We start from the raw sequence: 16,759 nt of genomic DNA, 5'->3' as shown, positions 1-16,759 counted from the left end.
TACTTAGAAATAAATGTTTACAAGTTAAATAAATTTTGCATGATTGAAATTACTCGGTAATCTTTATTGCATCTTTTAAAAAAAAGCTGAAAGTACTTTTCAGGTGTTACTTCATTGATCTGCCCCCAATCTCTACAAGTCAGGTAGTATAAATATTCATAACAAGAATGTAGGCAGAATCATGGGAAATGACTGAGCCAAGTTTCTGGAGCAAATGCAGGACTGAGTGAATCGAAGGACCCTGCTTATTGTTCTGCTCATGAGAACAGGCCACCTTATACCTGGGCTTCGTACTCAGGCCCCGTGGCCTGCGAGTTAAAAGATGTTTTGTAGCAGAAGGGCAGACACCCTGACATCTTGGCTTTGTGAGTTACTGTAGCGCATGTTGGGTACAAATATTTAATCACATACCCGTGCAAATTAAAATATAAGAATACTAAGTCATGGCAGTTTGTTCCACAAGGAAGTAAATGCTTCAGAAGTCTGGAAATAATTATATGTGAAAGTACCAATAGGAGCTGTGACTCAAGCCCCAAAGAATTACGTCAGATGCAGTCATACTCTACCTACCTGCAAGTCCCTTTTATATCTTACCTTAGTAAGGGAGAGGGGAAGTGAACTGACATGAACCTTGTCTGGGACATCTGTGCTTTTCGGAGTAGAGCAAATATATGAGCTACTCAAGTACCCTAACACCTTCGTGGACTGGTATAATAAAAAGAAACTTCCTATCTGTAAGACTGAGCACTAAACAATTTGAAATTACTTCGAGGGTATATTCAAAAGGTATTTTTATGAGGATACTCTTTCATCAACTTTGTAACAAAAACAACAATGACTGAAATCCATAGAGAAAATGTGGTGGAAACAGAAATATTTTATTCTGCAAATTCTTACTAACTAATATTTTGCCACTGTTAAGTGATCTGCATACCAGCAAGAGCAGGGAACCAAAACTCAATATGTATCTGAATTTTCCTTCTCCTCTGCCCTTCCTTTCCACCAAATAATGGAGAATGACAATCTTTCAGATTCCATGATTCAACAACACTGATGCTAATAGGACTGGATCTCCAATTTTGACATGCCACGCAGTTTGGATTCTGAGAATACAGTGTAATGTGAAAGACATTTTTTTCACTCAAATTCAGTTAGCCTAAAGACTCTGACAGTTTAGGAGGAAACACAACTCCAAGACCTTTGTCAAATGCTACTTTAAAAAAATGTAAAGATTTAAGGATGGGGGCCTTCATTTTTTAAGATTGTATATATATATATATATATATATATATATATATATATATATATATATATGAAATGCCACTACCTTATTTATTTTGTGTGACATCATTTAAGCAAAAGGATTTCTGAGGCATCGAAATATCCATGAACTCAGGGACTGCTTCTTCATTAACCTGCTGATGTTTACAGATGTTCACTGAGTCAAAGTTATCACAAGCAGAATCCTGAATTATTTCACATGATTTAGTTCCTGCCTCTGTCTCACATATCTGTGTTCAGAAATATTATTTTTTCTTATGTCGTATCTTTGTTTCTTTAGGAAAACACTAAAATACATCTTCAAGTCCGGTATGGTATCAGATACATTAATTGCAATATGTTTGCCAAGCAATTGGAAGCCTTTGAAATCACACACAAACACACACACACACAGACACACATTCATGCAATACAAATATTTTCTCATATACATACCTCAACAATAGCACCACCAGGGAGTCTGAGAAAATGACGGTATAGCTCTTGGAACCCACTTGGATAAACGGTGTGTATAGATAGGTGAGAAGTAATAGCTCCTGGACCAAATGCAGACACAGAAATTTCATCTAGATGTTGGAGGTCACAGCTTGAGATACTGGACTTGATGCCATGGTTTTTCCAGATATAATCATACACTGCCACCTAGTGAGACACAAATACCCCCCAACCCCCCAGACCCAGAGAAAAAGAGAAAAAAAATTAATTAACTTCTGGCAAGAGCATAACCAATTTCAAATGATTTTACAATAAATCTGAAAGTCTCTGCCATCTGCAGTGCCTGCACTCCATTCCATGCATATTTTTATGACATATATCTAAATAGTGAAGATAGACAAATCCCCAGTGTGTGCTCCATAAAGTTAATTCTACACAGATGAATCTGTAATTGGTTCCTATATTAACCCAAAGTAGGAAGATCAAGCAGGCTGCGACAATGACAGTGTTGATTAAAAAAAAAAAAAAAAAAAAAAAGTCTTACGAATGGTTTTATCAATGGGTGTTTGTGCTTCCCATCCAAACACAATCTTTGCTTTTTTTTCTTATTTATCCTGTACCTAGTGCTAAGTCTCTAGCATTCTTGAAAGAGTGAACACGATTAAAGATACATTGTACTGAAGTGCACAGGACAGGATTTTTGCATACTTTATGTATTTACCTACTGTCTTCGTGGCAAACCCAACTTTTGTTGCACTTTACTAGACTTTATTTTCTGGTAGGATTTCTCAAGTAACAATTTTATTATCTAATATAATGTACTCTGTGGGGGCTTTGTTAATGTAAATTGAATTATAAATGAATTGAAAACATACTGTTCTATTGCTTGTTTAAAATATTGGTGATGAAAATTAGACTAAATTTGTTTGAGACTGATAAACTTTCTGGTTTGTCCAGATATTTTTGTTATCTTTCATTACAACCACTGAGCTATATAGATGCTTTCTGGAATTTCTAATTTCCATTTTTTCAAATGCTCATAGTTTCAGAAGTAGGTAGAAGAAAATATTTGATGGATTTCTTTTCTCACTGGTTCTTGCTGAGGCATAAAACATTTATCGGTTGTTGCAGAAAGTCTATATCAAATATATTCTTCAAAATTAACTCTAATTAAGATGATTTACAAATATATTAAAACCTCAGAAATATGGAAAGATTTAATAATATGAAAGAAAGTTCTGGCCAATTATTATTTAAAGTTTATAAATGACAATAAACTCCCAACATTTTAGCTAGTAATTTTTTTCTTTAAAAATAATAAGATTAGATTAAAATCTGGATGAACAGATAAAGAAGTGGTAAATATCTTGAAAAAGCTTGAATGAGAGGAAAGGTAAAAGTCTAATGTAATTTAAAAAATGAATTTCATTGTTGAGCCATTCCTTGTTAGGTATTTGAGAAAATATAAATATGTTTTAGGAACTAACAATCCAGCAGGAATTCACGGTAAGAGACTGACATACATTTAACTTAGAACACATTTGATCATGATGAATGTAGGGAAGGAACCTTACCAAAGAGGTGAGGTCTGAGCTGAGCCTCAAAACCTTAGAGGGATTTCAATAGGTAAGAAAACTACTGTAAGTGCTTTTAGCAAAGGGGCAGTATTCATCCAGCACTGAAATGTGAAAGTGCAAAAAGGGCTCAAGGCCCAGTGAAAGGTTCAGTGGACTGGATTATACCAGAGATGTGAGAACCAGGATGTGAGGCTGAAGACGTAATTTGGTACTGTGACGATGCTGATTGTTGTATAAGGTATTTCGAACACGATTCATAAATAGGAGACGCTGTTGGAAGTTTCTGATTAGAAGAAAGGATCGATTTGACTTGTATATCAGAATAGTGAGCTATAAACAGTGTGAAGGGTAGACCAGAAGTATAAGAGATGAAGAGCTTTACCTCACCAAAAGTAGATGAATTTGAGCAGTGGCAGTTGAACTGGAGACAGAGTAAATGATTTATTTTTCTGAGGTAGAATCATCAAAATTTGGTTGCTAACTAGGTAAGAGCTATGAGTGAAAGAGACACCTCAAAGGTGGCAACAAACATGAGACATCACTGGCCAGCGATGCTACTGAAATGGGACTATAGCAAGCAGGCAGGGAAGGTTTGAGGAGGGACAGTAATCAATTCGGCACTGAATATATCTAAAGAAGAAATTAATTGAACTATGTCAAAACTGTGGTGACAACTATGGGAACATAATTTAATTTTTAAACTTAATTCTTAATCTGCACGATAGCCTGGTAACGATATTAAATGACACCACACATCCTCAGGTAAACTCAGGAGGGGGATGATGACAGGCTGCTCTTCAGGCTCCTCAAGAAGTCTGCGCATTGAGGCAGGATCAGAACTGAGGCCCCTTAGCTTCCCACCCTCTACACACAGCTCCAGGCCAGGTATTACATACGTCTCTCCCACTCTCCTTTATAGTCAGCCCATTCACTGAAATAAAACGTAATAAAACGTAAAACGATAAACTTCAGGCAAAGCAGAGTAAAAGGAATGCGATGGGAAAAAGCACTCTGTGTCCTGGAGTACCACAGGGTTTCTGATCATTCCACGAAGTACTGGTGAGAAGAAGTTAGATGGGAATCTTGATAGATAGGATCCTCTGAGTCTTAGAAATGCAATATAATAATAATTAAAAAAAAATACCCAGGTTGCCTCCTGGGGCATCATTTACATGTTTAAAGAACTGTGAAGATGATACATTTGTTTGAAAAAGCAACAATTCTTGTTTTGGAAGCTGATTTCTTTTCAAAGGTAAGTGCCCTTGAAATTTGGGCAGTAAAATGCACAGAATAGATTTTTAAAAATATTTCTTGCTCCCTTTAATGTGCACTTCCTTCTTCTCCTTTTCAATCATCTTTCATTTTAAGAAAAGGAGGAGTGACTTGCTTTCTGCCCAGAGTCATCTTTGACTTATCTAAGAGGAAAAGGGATGGCTAAATTAGAAAGTAAATCAGCATTATTTAGTGGCGGGGCTCAAGGAAGGTAGTTAACACACACACACACACACACATACACACACACACACACACACACACACATACACGCACACACATGCAAACACACACACATGCTTATTCATTAATTTTTATTTAATGTCGCAATCCTCTCAGGTTGATATTATTATTTCCGTTTTATAAATAAGGAAACTGAGGCTCAGAAATGTTAAGTAACTTGCCCAAAGACACAGTTATATGATGATATTTAAATAGGTAATCTTTATTTCTCTACCTTAGATTCCCTTGAACTCTCTCTATAAGCTTTACTTACTCTCCCTTCTGGTGATTTTGAAATAAGAAATCAGAGTAGCCCCCTTTATATCTTCCCTATGGTTTTTTGTTTGTATTGAGCCTGCCCGTAGGGGTGCCCACATTCTCCGCCCATCCAAAATCTAGTTTTAACAGGAGCAGGCCTTTTCTGACCATAAATTTGCATTCTAACTCTGTCTTTGGCAAGTCTCCTTCACTGAGGAGTGATGAATTAACAAGCCCACTGGGCTGCTTATCTAGAGCCACATCTTCCAAACAGCTTTATCAGTATTGCAGTTAACATTTTCCTTCCTTTGTTTGGGTTTCTATGTTTCGTTAATGTTCTCAAACAGCTTAAGTAGGGAAAGAGGCATGTAACATAGCAGTCACCTGAGATTCCAAAAATAATCAGACAGCTCTGATATTTGAACCCAGTGTGGTCTGACTCTAAAGCCTATGTACTTTTGATTCCACCATGTGGTAAAACATTTGATCACATAGCATACTATTATCTTTGTGCATAGTGTGTGGATACAGAATAGGAATGTGTCAGACACAATTCTGGATGCTAAATTTTCCCTTTAGGTTAAGTGCTTATCTAAAAGAATCTAAGAGAAGATTATTGTATTTTTGGTCTGAACAGGAACTTTGCAAATATTTTCATTCACTCGAAAGAGGTAGAGTGTATTTGTCATAGAAAACAGAACTAGAGGCAGCATGCAAATTACTATAGGCATTTAGTTTTACTAATATTCTATGGAAGGTTTTCAAGTTTCTTTGAATTGAAGATTAGTAAAAAATACTAGAGTATGTTTTTCTCCCCTTCCGGGAGGAACATAAATTTGTAATACTAAAGTGATTATGATCATTTTTAGAATTTCTAGCTAGCAGCTCTTGAGACAGTTGGGATAATCAAATACCTATTGATAATAAGGTATGTGGATCAAGTTAAACCTTACTATTTCACTGTATGAGTACACACATTCTTTTGGAAAAGAAGTGAAGAAGAGTGACCCATAAAATCTCACAGAAATGGTTAAGAATCTGAACCAGATGCTCATTCAGAAGAGAGTATTTTCGGTTACCTGCTAATATATTGAACAATCTCCCCTTGGCCATGAACACTTCCTACCCTACGGGTAATTGCTTTATATCATGACTTACAACCAAAGACAGCCTGAAGCAATTGGGGATGCTTAGCATTGAAATCTTCTTAAAATTCTCCCTAGGGTTAAGAAAGTAGGGCAAGGTAAAAAAAAAAAAAAAAAGAAAGAAAGAAAGAAAAAAAAAAGAAAAAAAAAGAAAAAGAAGAAGAATATGTATGGATGTTTTATAACAGGAACTAAACCTAAAGAAAGGCAGATCAGATCAGAGAATGGACATGGAGGTGAGGGGTGATGAAGAAATCACCATTACATTTTTCTTACATCTTTTGTTCATTTCAAACTCTATTTTTAAAGCTAGCTGTTGAGTAACAACTTGCTCAGCAAACTGACCTGTGATATTTGATCACCAAGCTAAATGCCCACTTGTAATATTTCCCATTTAATTTTATTTCTGGCTATAAAGGCAATTCAAATAGAGGAAGGGAAAGATTTGGTAAAGCAAATCCCAGACAACTCAGACATTCTTGCCTAGAATAGGCAAGGAATAAAAAGAAGGAAGCAGGATATGATTTTTCTGCTTTTCTATTGATGCCTTTGTTTTCCATTTTCTAGTGAGTAATAGTTAAATTATTTGACAGCCTGAATAATATCAATGTAAAATTGGAGTTCACTCAGTATTTCTGCAAAATGATAGGCCAGAAGACAGTGCCCTACAGTATCTGAAGTTAGCTCCACAAGTTAACCCTCTTATCATCTGAAATTTCTTTTATTAAACCAATCAAATCCGTCCCTTCATTTCCAGGAGAACCCAGAGTGAGTTAATAAATCTATTGAGACAAGTGAGTCGAGAGACTACACATATAGGACACATTTGAAGAGCTAAAGCTGGCCTCTATCTGGAAGCACAAATGCTTAGAAGAACCCACAAAACGCCAGACTCACAAATATAATCCTAAAATGGAATTCATCGTTCAGCAGAAAAACAAGTTAAGGACAGTAATTCAATGATAGATGAAACAGGCCAGAACAGGTTCAAATGCTGCATATTTCACAACAGAGCTTAATTAAAACAGGACTATGAAGCTGTTAATTGCATTATAATAGTTCAGCATGAAATTAGGTCTGATGTGAATGTCCTTACAGTGGATTTGTTTATGTTATTATAATTACATAGGGGGACATAAATTTACTGCAAAGATTCAATTTTAACAGATCTTGGGTAGATTTCTTTTCTTTTCAGCAAGAATTTACACTCTATTTACAAGTGTGGAAAGTTGGCAAGAGAGAACCAAGGTCAGGAAATTAGGTCATACTGGATGATCCAGTTGTTCTCCTGTGTATTTGAAGCTTAGAACTCCAAAAAAGTTGTGCCTTGATGATCATAATTTTGTTCACCATTTTTTTTTTAGGAGAGAATATGCCATTAAAAATCTGGGTCTTAGTAAAATGGGCATCTTACCCATAAATGCTGTATTTTGTCATAGAAATCAATGCCTTTCTTTAAAATTAATGAGTGTGAATATATGACTAAAATTGTGTTTATTGTTCCACAATATCATATATTCCATTATAAATAAAAAAATGACAAAGGTTTGTGTCTAGTAAAAAATGGTAATGCCTGTTCACAGAATGGGAAGAAGCAGCAGGAGTTTGTTTTTCAAATGGTAGAAATGGATGCTCTTCCCTGAGCCCGTTTTCAGACAATTCATAGGTGGCTCACATAAGAATCTAACCCATGACGTTGACTTAAACACTAAAACCACAGATAACATTGGAAGTTTTGGAAGCATATACATAATTGCTAATGTTTTCAATTTTCATCTAGATATTTTTATTTCCATACAGCCTATGTATTTCAGCAATTTCGCATATTTTTTTCATTTTGTGTGTGGAAATAAAGAGCAAAAATTTAATAGAAGATTACCTATAAATAAATTAGGTAACTAAAATGATTATGCCTTGATGTTTGTTTCTTTAACATAACCATTAAGAGTATAGAACAAGCACTTAAGTAAATTTGAACCAATTTAGAGAAAGGTAATAAACTATGTTACATTGCCAGAACACCATACTTCTAAACAGAATTACCTGTGCTTAATTTAGATAGAAATTATGCAATTTGGGGAAAGCTAATGTATATCCATATGTGTTTATATACACATTATATAATAAGTTTTGTTATTGTGAACATCTTTAATTTTGGCAACCCCCACATTTTACATCTTGCATCTATTAGTAGAAATATGTACCTTTCATGACACTACTGTAAACTTCTTAAGAAACACACTAGAAAACCACAAAGAGCTTGACTTCTGGATATGAAATTTTTCAGTGCTTCTGGAAATAGAAGTAAATGCAGGAAAAAGATACAGGTTATTTAACGCAAATTGAAAGTCACAAGTCCTAGTGGTATTTCCAAGGTTTTTGCTTGTGGATATGTATGCAAATGTTAATAATAATATCAGTGTCAGCTATATATCAACAAGCTATTGATTTGTTTCAGGATGAATATAAGCAAAGAGCAACACCGCTCTGCCACCCTTTGCGTTTTCACCGTGCATGAGAAGCACAGGCTACTAATATAACGAGTGGACTATAAGCATGAAAACACTCCACTACAGCTCTGAGGTTAAGCATAGAAAGGGGAATTACAGGATGACAGAAAGGAGAAAGGTAAGGAAAAAACACAAAACTTCTTTGCACTGGCCTCCCACTGCTCTGAGGTAAATAGTACAGGTGGTGAATACATTGTTTAAATGTAAACTAGTCATAATGACTGACCGGCAGTATTTTCTCCTCATAAACTCCACTCTATTGATACAGAGAGAACATTCTTTAATTTTAAAGTTAGATTATGTAAAACACACATTATGGCCAGAGAGTTACACAATATACTCGGATCTTCAAGTTGAAAAAAAGCGTCTTGTTCTTCCTCTGAATTCCAGAAAGAAAAAAAAAAAAAAACATACAAGTTGGAGGTTCCTTATCCATTTGCTCTAATATTTTAGTTCCTGGTCCGGTGAAGAATAAGAAAAATAATTGAGGCGACTTAGTTAAGACAACCGGTTTTAGCCTATTATTAGAAGGAAAGAATCTGTAAAGAATTTTTTTTCTTTATAGATAAGGAAGGAAAAGTCTTTTTCTTTACAGACCTGAAATGTGTTGCATAGACCTGGCTAGAGTTTTCTCAAATCCATAAAAGTCACTAAGCCACTAAATCATTGGTAAAATGGGCTTCAGATGTCTACCAAAGGTAGACATCTTTGCCTTTTCTTTCTAAAATAATTATTCACCCAACACATCTATATCTGCTTTGATATGAAAGGCATTGAAACAGAAGGTGCTTCCTCTCTGTCAGAGGATTATTAATCTAAAAGGGTGATCTTCATCTTGCTGGTGACTAATACTTGGTTCTTAGCCCATCCTTTAGTTTACTTTTCTCTAATGGTAGGGAAATACCAAACTGTAAGACAAACAAAAGAAGAGGAAAGACTTGTCTTTATGTCTATGTATGCTTGTGTCATTTTAGCTTATTTTCAGGAAAGAAGACCATATTTAATTGCCCAAATATTTTTGTGTCAACTGAAATGAACAAAACTATGTAAATTAAAACTTCTTTACACATTAATATGATTTATTCCAAAAACAAAATTAAGTAATATAAATTGGCCAAAAGTCTAGGAAGAAGAATTGGCAATAGCAAGAGTGAATTTAACAAACAATGAGCATGCTCCTACATGAGGTTTTGCAATGACTATTGCATGAATCTTCCCCAGCCACCTACTGGGCTCACTTCCTTCCAGATGCTACTCGTGTCACCTTATCATCAGGGTCTTTCCTGACTCCTGCTGTATGACTCCTGACTCCACCCTCAGAATTCTGTTTTTCCACACAAAAATATAAGCTTAGCAAAGAAAGAGAGTAGGGCCTGGCTAGTAAGAGGCACTAAATAGAATTCGTTGAAGAAATAAATAAATAAATTATGTGATTTAAGTGGATTCAATATTTAAGGCACTCTGTTTTTTGTTTTCTTTTCATTGTGCCTATCTTTGATGTTACTGAAATTGATTCATTTATGCCAACTAAAAATTGATATTCACGACAACTGCTCTTTTATGTCAGTTTTCTAAAAATACTAAGGCCATCCCTTCAGAAGTATTAGTGAGATGAACTCTCTCTATCAACTTTCCACAGTGCAAGTTTTAGCCCCCTATTTCTTAATTTAGTAAGTTTGTTCAGCTGTTATCTTATCACATTACCCCGCCTACTCCACCCACAAGCCAAAGATTGCCCGTGTCATAATTCTCCTGGAATAATATATCTTTGCACGCATGTTAAACCTTTGTTCCAGAATTACATTGTATTATGTGATAATTAATTGCCTCATTAAACAGCCCTACAAGTAAAAAAGTATTTTGATTTACAGATGGTAAGTCTGAAACAAAATTAAAAACACATGAACTGAGTCCATCTTAATACAAAGAGTTGATAGGGATGTTAGTTTTAGTGGCAAAAAAAAGACTATATTTAATTTCAATATTTCTCTTACAGTAAGGGAAAGTATTTTCTGGTATTTTTCACTACTGTAAAAGAAATCGGTATATGTCATTTGTGTGTTAAGATTAAATTATTTTCCATTATTCAAAAACATTTTTGAGTCATTCTTTCAAGCTAGATGTCTTAATATATACAGAACAAAATATATTTTCTTGGCTTCCATGAAACTCACAATTTATTAAGAGAAATGATACACAAATGCAAATAACTATAATTTAAAATAGTAAGTTTTACATGCCCTATGACAAATTAAAAATTCTAAAGGTATTTGAGGAGGGATAAGTCATGTCAGGTACTGATGAAAATAGATGACTCATGTTGGAAATATCTCCTGAGCTGGGATTTAGAAGAAGAGAGAGCAAAATACCACATATGTGAAGATACATATTTTTTTATTTAAAAATAAAAAGAATGAGGGAGTTTGGCATTTATCTTTTAACCGAATTTCTACTCTGGTGACTTTCGGTGAGTCTGTTTCCAGAGTGTTGACCCTTTTTGAGATTTCAAGGGATATTGTCACTTTCCCATTTCATCATCGCATTTGAACATCAGATCTTATGCTTTATTTGAATGTAATTCTCTCTTTGAGCATGGAATTTCCAGAGCAGAATTTTTAAAAAGAAGAAAAATAGCATACAGAAAATTGATCACAGCAGTAACTATTTGGGGAAAGATTAATTAAGAATAGAATTATAAATAAACTTATTTAAGATTCATTATATAAAAGGCTTTGTTTAAAGCACATTCATTTATTAGTTCATTTATTCAAGAATCTACTCAAAACTTATTTATGGAAATCATACTTTGTACCAGAGGATTATGGAGACACAGAATTGAATCGAAGAGACAAAGTCCTTGTTCTATTTAAGCTGGCATTCTAGGAGAAGAAAACAGACAATAAATAAATATATGGTAAGTGTTACAGAGAAAAAGGAAACAGGTTGGGGGACTAGTTAGTATGGTAAAGTAGAGAAAGATAAAGGACTATTTTGTTGCTATTTTATTCAGAGTTTCTGTTTTATTCAGACAAAGATTGAAAAAGAGACATTTTAATAAATGTCTCAATAAAATAATGATATGAGCCATGTATCTAACTGGGAGAATAGCACAATGAAATGAGGGAACAGCAAGTTTAATGGTTTGAAGGGAGTACATTTGTCCTAGGTTCAAGAAAAAGCAAAGACTAAAAGAACTAAAAACAAGTGATCAAGAAAATAAATAAAAGATAAGATCAGAGCAGGGAGAGTTGGGGAGGACATGATCATTTAGAGATGTGTAGATCATTGAAGACTATGGCTTCTACTCAGATGAATTGGGAAACCATTGCACATTTTTAAACAGAGAAGTAACTTGTATGACATTATTAAATAAATAACTCTGGCTGATATTGAGGGATAAATTAAGGATGGAGACAATGTTATGAATTGAATTGTGTCTCCCTAAAAGATATTGAAGTCTAAACACCCAGTACCTATGAATATGACTATTTGGGAATAAAGTCTTTAAGTCAATCAAGTTAAAATGAAGTCAATAAGCTGGGTCCTAATCCAGTATTACCATATCTGTATAAGAAAAGGAAATTTGACACTGAGACAGACATACACACACAAAGGGAATGTCATGTGAACATGAAGGCAGAGATTGGAGTGATACATCTATAAGTAAAGGAATGTCAAAGATTGCCAGCAAACTACCAGAAGCTAGGAGAGAAGCATGTACAGATTTTTCCTCTTACCAATAAGAAGGAATCAACCCTGGCAATATTTTGACCTTGGACTTCAAGACTCTAGAATTGTAAAACAGTTAAGTTTCTGTTGTTTATACAGTTTGTGGTGCTTTGTAATGTTAACCTCACAAACCAACACAGGCAATGAGCCACTTTATATAAATCATTGTATTCAATCCTCATTATAATCCTGAGTAGTTATTATTATTACAAGTTTCAGGTAAAGAAACTCAAGTATAGAGGGGTCAAATAGCTTATCTAAGATGAGAGTTAGTAAACAGTAGAGCCAAAATATGGCCACAAAGCTATCCGACCTCAGAACCCAGGCTTTTAAACTCTATCTCTACTGCCTTTCTAAAAGACACAGTTTAAAAATGTGAAGTGAGCAGAAAATATTGCCAAAGTACCTATTTCAATGGAATTAGGAATTATATTTACTTTAAATCATAAATTCATATTAAACGGCTTTATCTAAGCTTTTTATTATTGAGGCTGGGCTATGAAGAACAAGCGTTTGGAGAGGACTTGGCTGTAAAAAAAAATACTTCCTGTCTCTTTGGGTTTTGTTGTTGTTGTTGTTGTTATTGTTGTTGTTGTTTGTTTGTTTTTTTTTAAGAAGAATAATGCCCTGAAAAACAGAACAACTATATTATACTCTGCCTCAATCACTAATGAACCCTGGGTATCAGTTTCTTTATCCATAAAATGAGAAAATTGTGTTAAAAAATCTCTCTATGGAATCTTCCATATCATATATTTTGTCTTATATTTTATTATTTTTTTAATTTTTAAAACTTTTTTTAAAGGTAAAAATGTATTCACCAACAATATCACCAAGATTAAGATATAGAGCATTTCCAGGACCCAAATTTTCCTTGTGCCTCATTCAAGTCAATAACTACCATGAAGCCCTGCTACTCCTGCAGCCTCCTGCCTGAACCAACAATGAGTTAACTTCCTTCAAAGCAATGTTTTTTCTATCATTAAACTTCAAAAACCATACTGTACTTATCCTTTTGTGTCTCCTTTTTCACTCTACATAGCACTTTAGAGATTCTTTCATGTTCTCTAATTATTACATTTTAATATTTGTGGGGTTTTGTGAAATAAAATAATAAACCAGATCACATTTTTTCATTATAACTATGTTTCTTCAGATTGTACATAGAAAGAAGGAGTCACCAAAGAGATAACTGTGTTTTGTAAATTTTACATTCATTTCTTTTTAGAATGTAAACTTGTAATGTTGAATGAAATACTTACTCTTCTCTTCATAACCAAAAAGTTTATATTTCTTAAGGAAAGGAATGCATTAAATTCTTCCTTTTGATTTTAAATGCTTGTTGCCTACCTCTCCAATTTCACCCCTCACCATCTTTACTTCAAACAAAATGAACTAGATACAATCCCTACAAACATGCTAAGTCTCTCATATTTTCTTTCTACATATGTTTTTCTTTCTGCATTAGAAGGTAGCTCCCTTTTTGTCACTTAGGTAATTCTTACTAGTCTCTTCTAATCCTATTGCAGGCAACATCTTCTCTATGAAATATTTCCTGACTTCTTTTGTGAAAGACTAGTTCTTCTTGCTCAGGCTACTATTTGTCCTCCAGATATGTGCTCATTAGGATTCTCATCATCTGTCATGACATTTTGTATGTCTTTACTTTTAACTGGTGTCAGCTCTCTATCTTTTCAATTTAGCAACTCAAGAAATTAGCAGATGTCTTCAAACATAGTAAGTACTTAAAGTTTTGTGTGGACCAAAGGAATAAATATTTGCAAAGGTCAAAATAAAATGTTGCTTCCACCTATAAAAGAGTTGTATCAACAGATTATCAAACATAAATGAATAAACCCACATCATTCATCAACCTCATATTTTAAAAAAAAATTTTTTTAAGTATTTTTTTAACTCTTTCCCTCATATATAATTAAAAGGTTCCAGTGGTGATAAAGCACCTAGTTTGAGAATATCTCTCCCCTAATAAATATATAAAACTGAAAATGTATAAGGCACAAATTTTAGGCATCTTACAAACCAGCTCAAGACTCCCAGGGAGAAGAGAAACACAAAATGTGGGACTTCTGATGGCCTAGTTTACTTCCTGGAAACAATTTCCCAACCATAGTGCAAAAATATGAAATTCAAGAAGAACATTGAGGTCCTGATGAGTTGACACAGAATATGAGATTTGTGAGGCTGAAATCTATAGAGTAAGGCATTAGTAGTCTCAGAAGTATAAGTGGAGGAGTTCTGTGAGACTGTAACAAAGAGCTAGACTACCTACAAGCAGTGTGAGACTATGCAAGGCTTATCAAATAGAAGCTTCTGTGAGGTCAAGAAAGGGATAAAGATACTAGCAGTACTATGAGAAGAACAGAGTCTTGATATGCTGGAGTTCAGATCCTACTGCAGTGTAAATATCACACTAACATCTAATAACATCACCAGCTTCCAGCTGAGGCAGAAGAAAGGACACATCTTAGGAGCAAAAACCACACACCATAGAGTAAGAATGAATTTGGATCAATAGCAGCAATGGCTAATAACAAGATTTGCCGTGGGGAAGATTTATAGCGGAGATGGAGTTTAGAGTTGAGACCCCTCCTCAAGTTAGAGGAACTTTTAGTGGAGCTTAGGCTATATATATGGCTTTCTTCGGATCCATCCTAGCAAAGTTTACCACCTAGACGACTGAAGTGCAAGGTGATATCCAGTAATTTAACTATCTACTAAAACAAGATTACTCCTTACAAGAAGATCATGGAATCCAGAGTCTCTATAACTTAAAATGCACAATATCTGAAATATAACACACTCACATATACACATACACACACACAACAAACAAACAGAAAAATGTGGCATTAAGAAAAAAACAGCAGTCATGAAACCAATCTTGTGATGGTCAGATATTAGATCAGGAAACAAAGACTTTAAACCATTTATTGTAACTATTTTTAAAGAACTGAGATAAATATGTTCAAAGAATTAATAAAAATATGGTTCTAATGAGTGTGCTAATAAAGAATCTCAGCAAAGAAATGAAATCTATAAAAAAAGAGCTAACAGGAAATTCTAGAAAGCACAGTAACTGAAACTAAAAGCTTATTGGCTAGGCTCAGCAACGCAAAAAAGAATCAGTGACTTTAAAGACAGATTAAATTAAATTATGCAGTCTGAAGAATAGAGAAAAAGTACGAAAGAAAAGAAAACCAGAGACAAATCCTCAGTGATAAAATCGAGTTTTTAAATTTAATGATTTCTAAGAGAATTTCAATTCTCCAAAATACAGTCAAATATATTAATGAGTATAAATGAGAATAGGAATACATAAGAAATCCAAATCTGAGGGATATGGTATTATGTAAATCAACTCGTTTGTGTTCCTAAAGATCAGTGAACCATGATAAACTTATTTTTTAACAAACTTTTTCTTCAAATTTTTCTAATCTGAAAGAGTACAATGCCAAAATACATGAACATGACCCATCAATGTGTCCATCTTAGGCGCCAGAAAAATCAAGACTCAAATGACAAGACCACGATTCCATACAGCGCTCACTTAGAGTCTAGAGGAAACAAAATATCTCTAAAATTTTTATTCAAAGATTATTTATTAGAATGAATTAATTATAATTATAAATTATAATCATAATAAATTGGATAGAGTTTTTAAAGACATGAAATTTGATTATTAAAAATTGATTTTAAAGCTAACAAGTTAAAACTGATGAAGTTATTAAATTGCTTCACAATTTTAGCTAAAAGGTGTTGTCATTAATTTAGCTTTTATTGTTAGCTCAATGAGGATACTTACAGATTTTTAAAATTGTTTTGTTGAAAATGCTCAATTTAAGTTTGCCAGTGATTTTGTAATACACTGCCTGAACTCAGGCAGGAATTCACTTGTAGAAGAAGCAGGCATTAGAGAAAGCTAAGCTAAAAACTAGCTTGAGATTTACAAACTGAGGAAGAAGAACTGGGAAATCAATTTACCCATTGGAGTTACTTTAAGAAAAAACTGGGAAGGCTGTGCATGACCTGCATGAGGCATGGTATTATCTCAGCCACAATTCTATAAAGAGCTGTGCAGAGCTATTCAAATAGGCAACTGCATTTGATACTTTGAATTTTTATCTTTCAGGTGTTTTTAACTACAAAGTCACCTAGTAGACACATAGAGTTTAATGAACACAGTAGTCAATAGATAAATATATTGTGTATCTATATATAGAAAATAATAGAAACACTGGATTCAAGATTGTAAGGTAGTCTTATACCTAAGGTTACTTTAGGTAATTGTTATTGGGTTGTTATAGAAATT

The 16,759-nt window shown here is 34.0% G+C and overlaps 1 protein-coding gene across 1 annotated transcript in view; it reads right to left on the bottom strand.

Annotated features, from left to right (window-relative positions):
- The window catches only part of OFCC1 (orofacial cleft 1 candidate 1), a 274,965-nt gene that overhangs the window by 9,694 nt on the left and 248,512 nt on the right, over positions 1 to 16,759 (bottom strand). Inside the window, exon 19 of the mRNA XM_016138235.2 lies at positions 1,717 to 1,923. Coding sequence (XP_015993721.2) covers positions 1,717 to 1,923 — 207 coding nt within the window. The remainder of the gene's footprint in view (positions 1 to 1,716; positions 1,924 to 16,759) is intronic.

The sequence above is a fragment of the Rousettus aegyptiacus genome, unplaced genomic scaffold (genome assembly GCF_014176215.1).
Source record: "Rousettus aegyptiacus isolate mRouAeg1 unplaced genomic scaffold, mRouAeg1.p scaffold_m13_p_1, whole genome shotgun sequence".
NCBI classification, from domain to species: Eukaryota; Metazoa; Chordata; class Mammalia; order Chiroptera; family Pteropodidae; genus Rousettus; species Rousettus aegyptiacus.
Note: the sequence above shows the minus strand (reverse complement) of the source record. Positions and strands in the feature narration are given on the sequence as shown.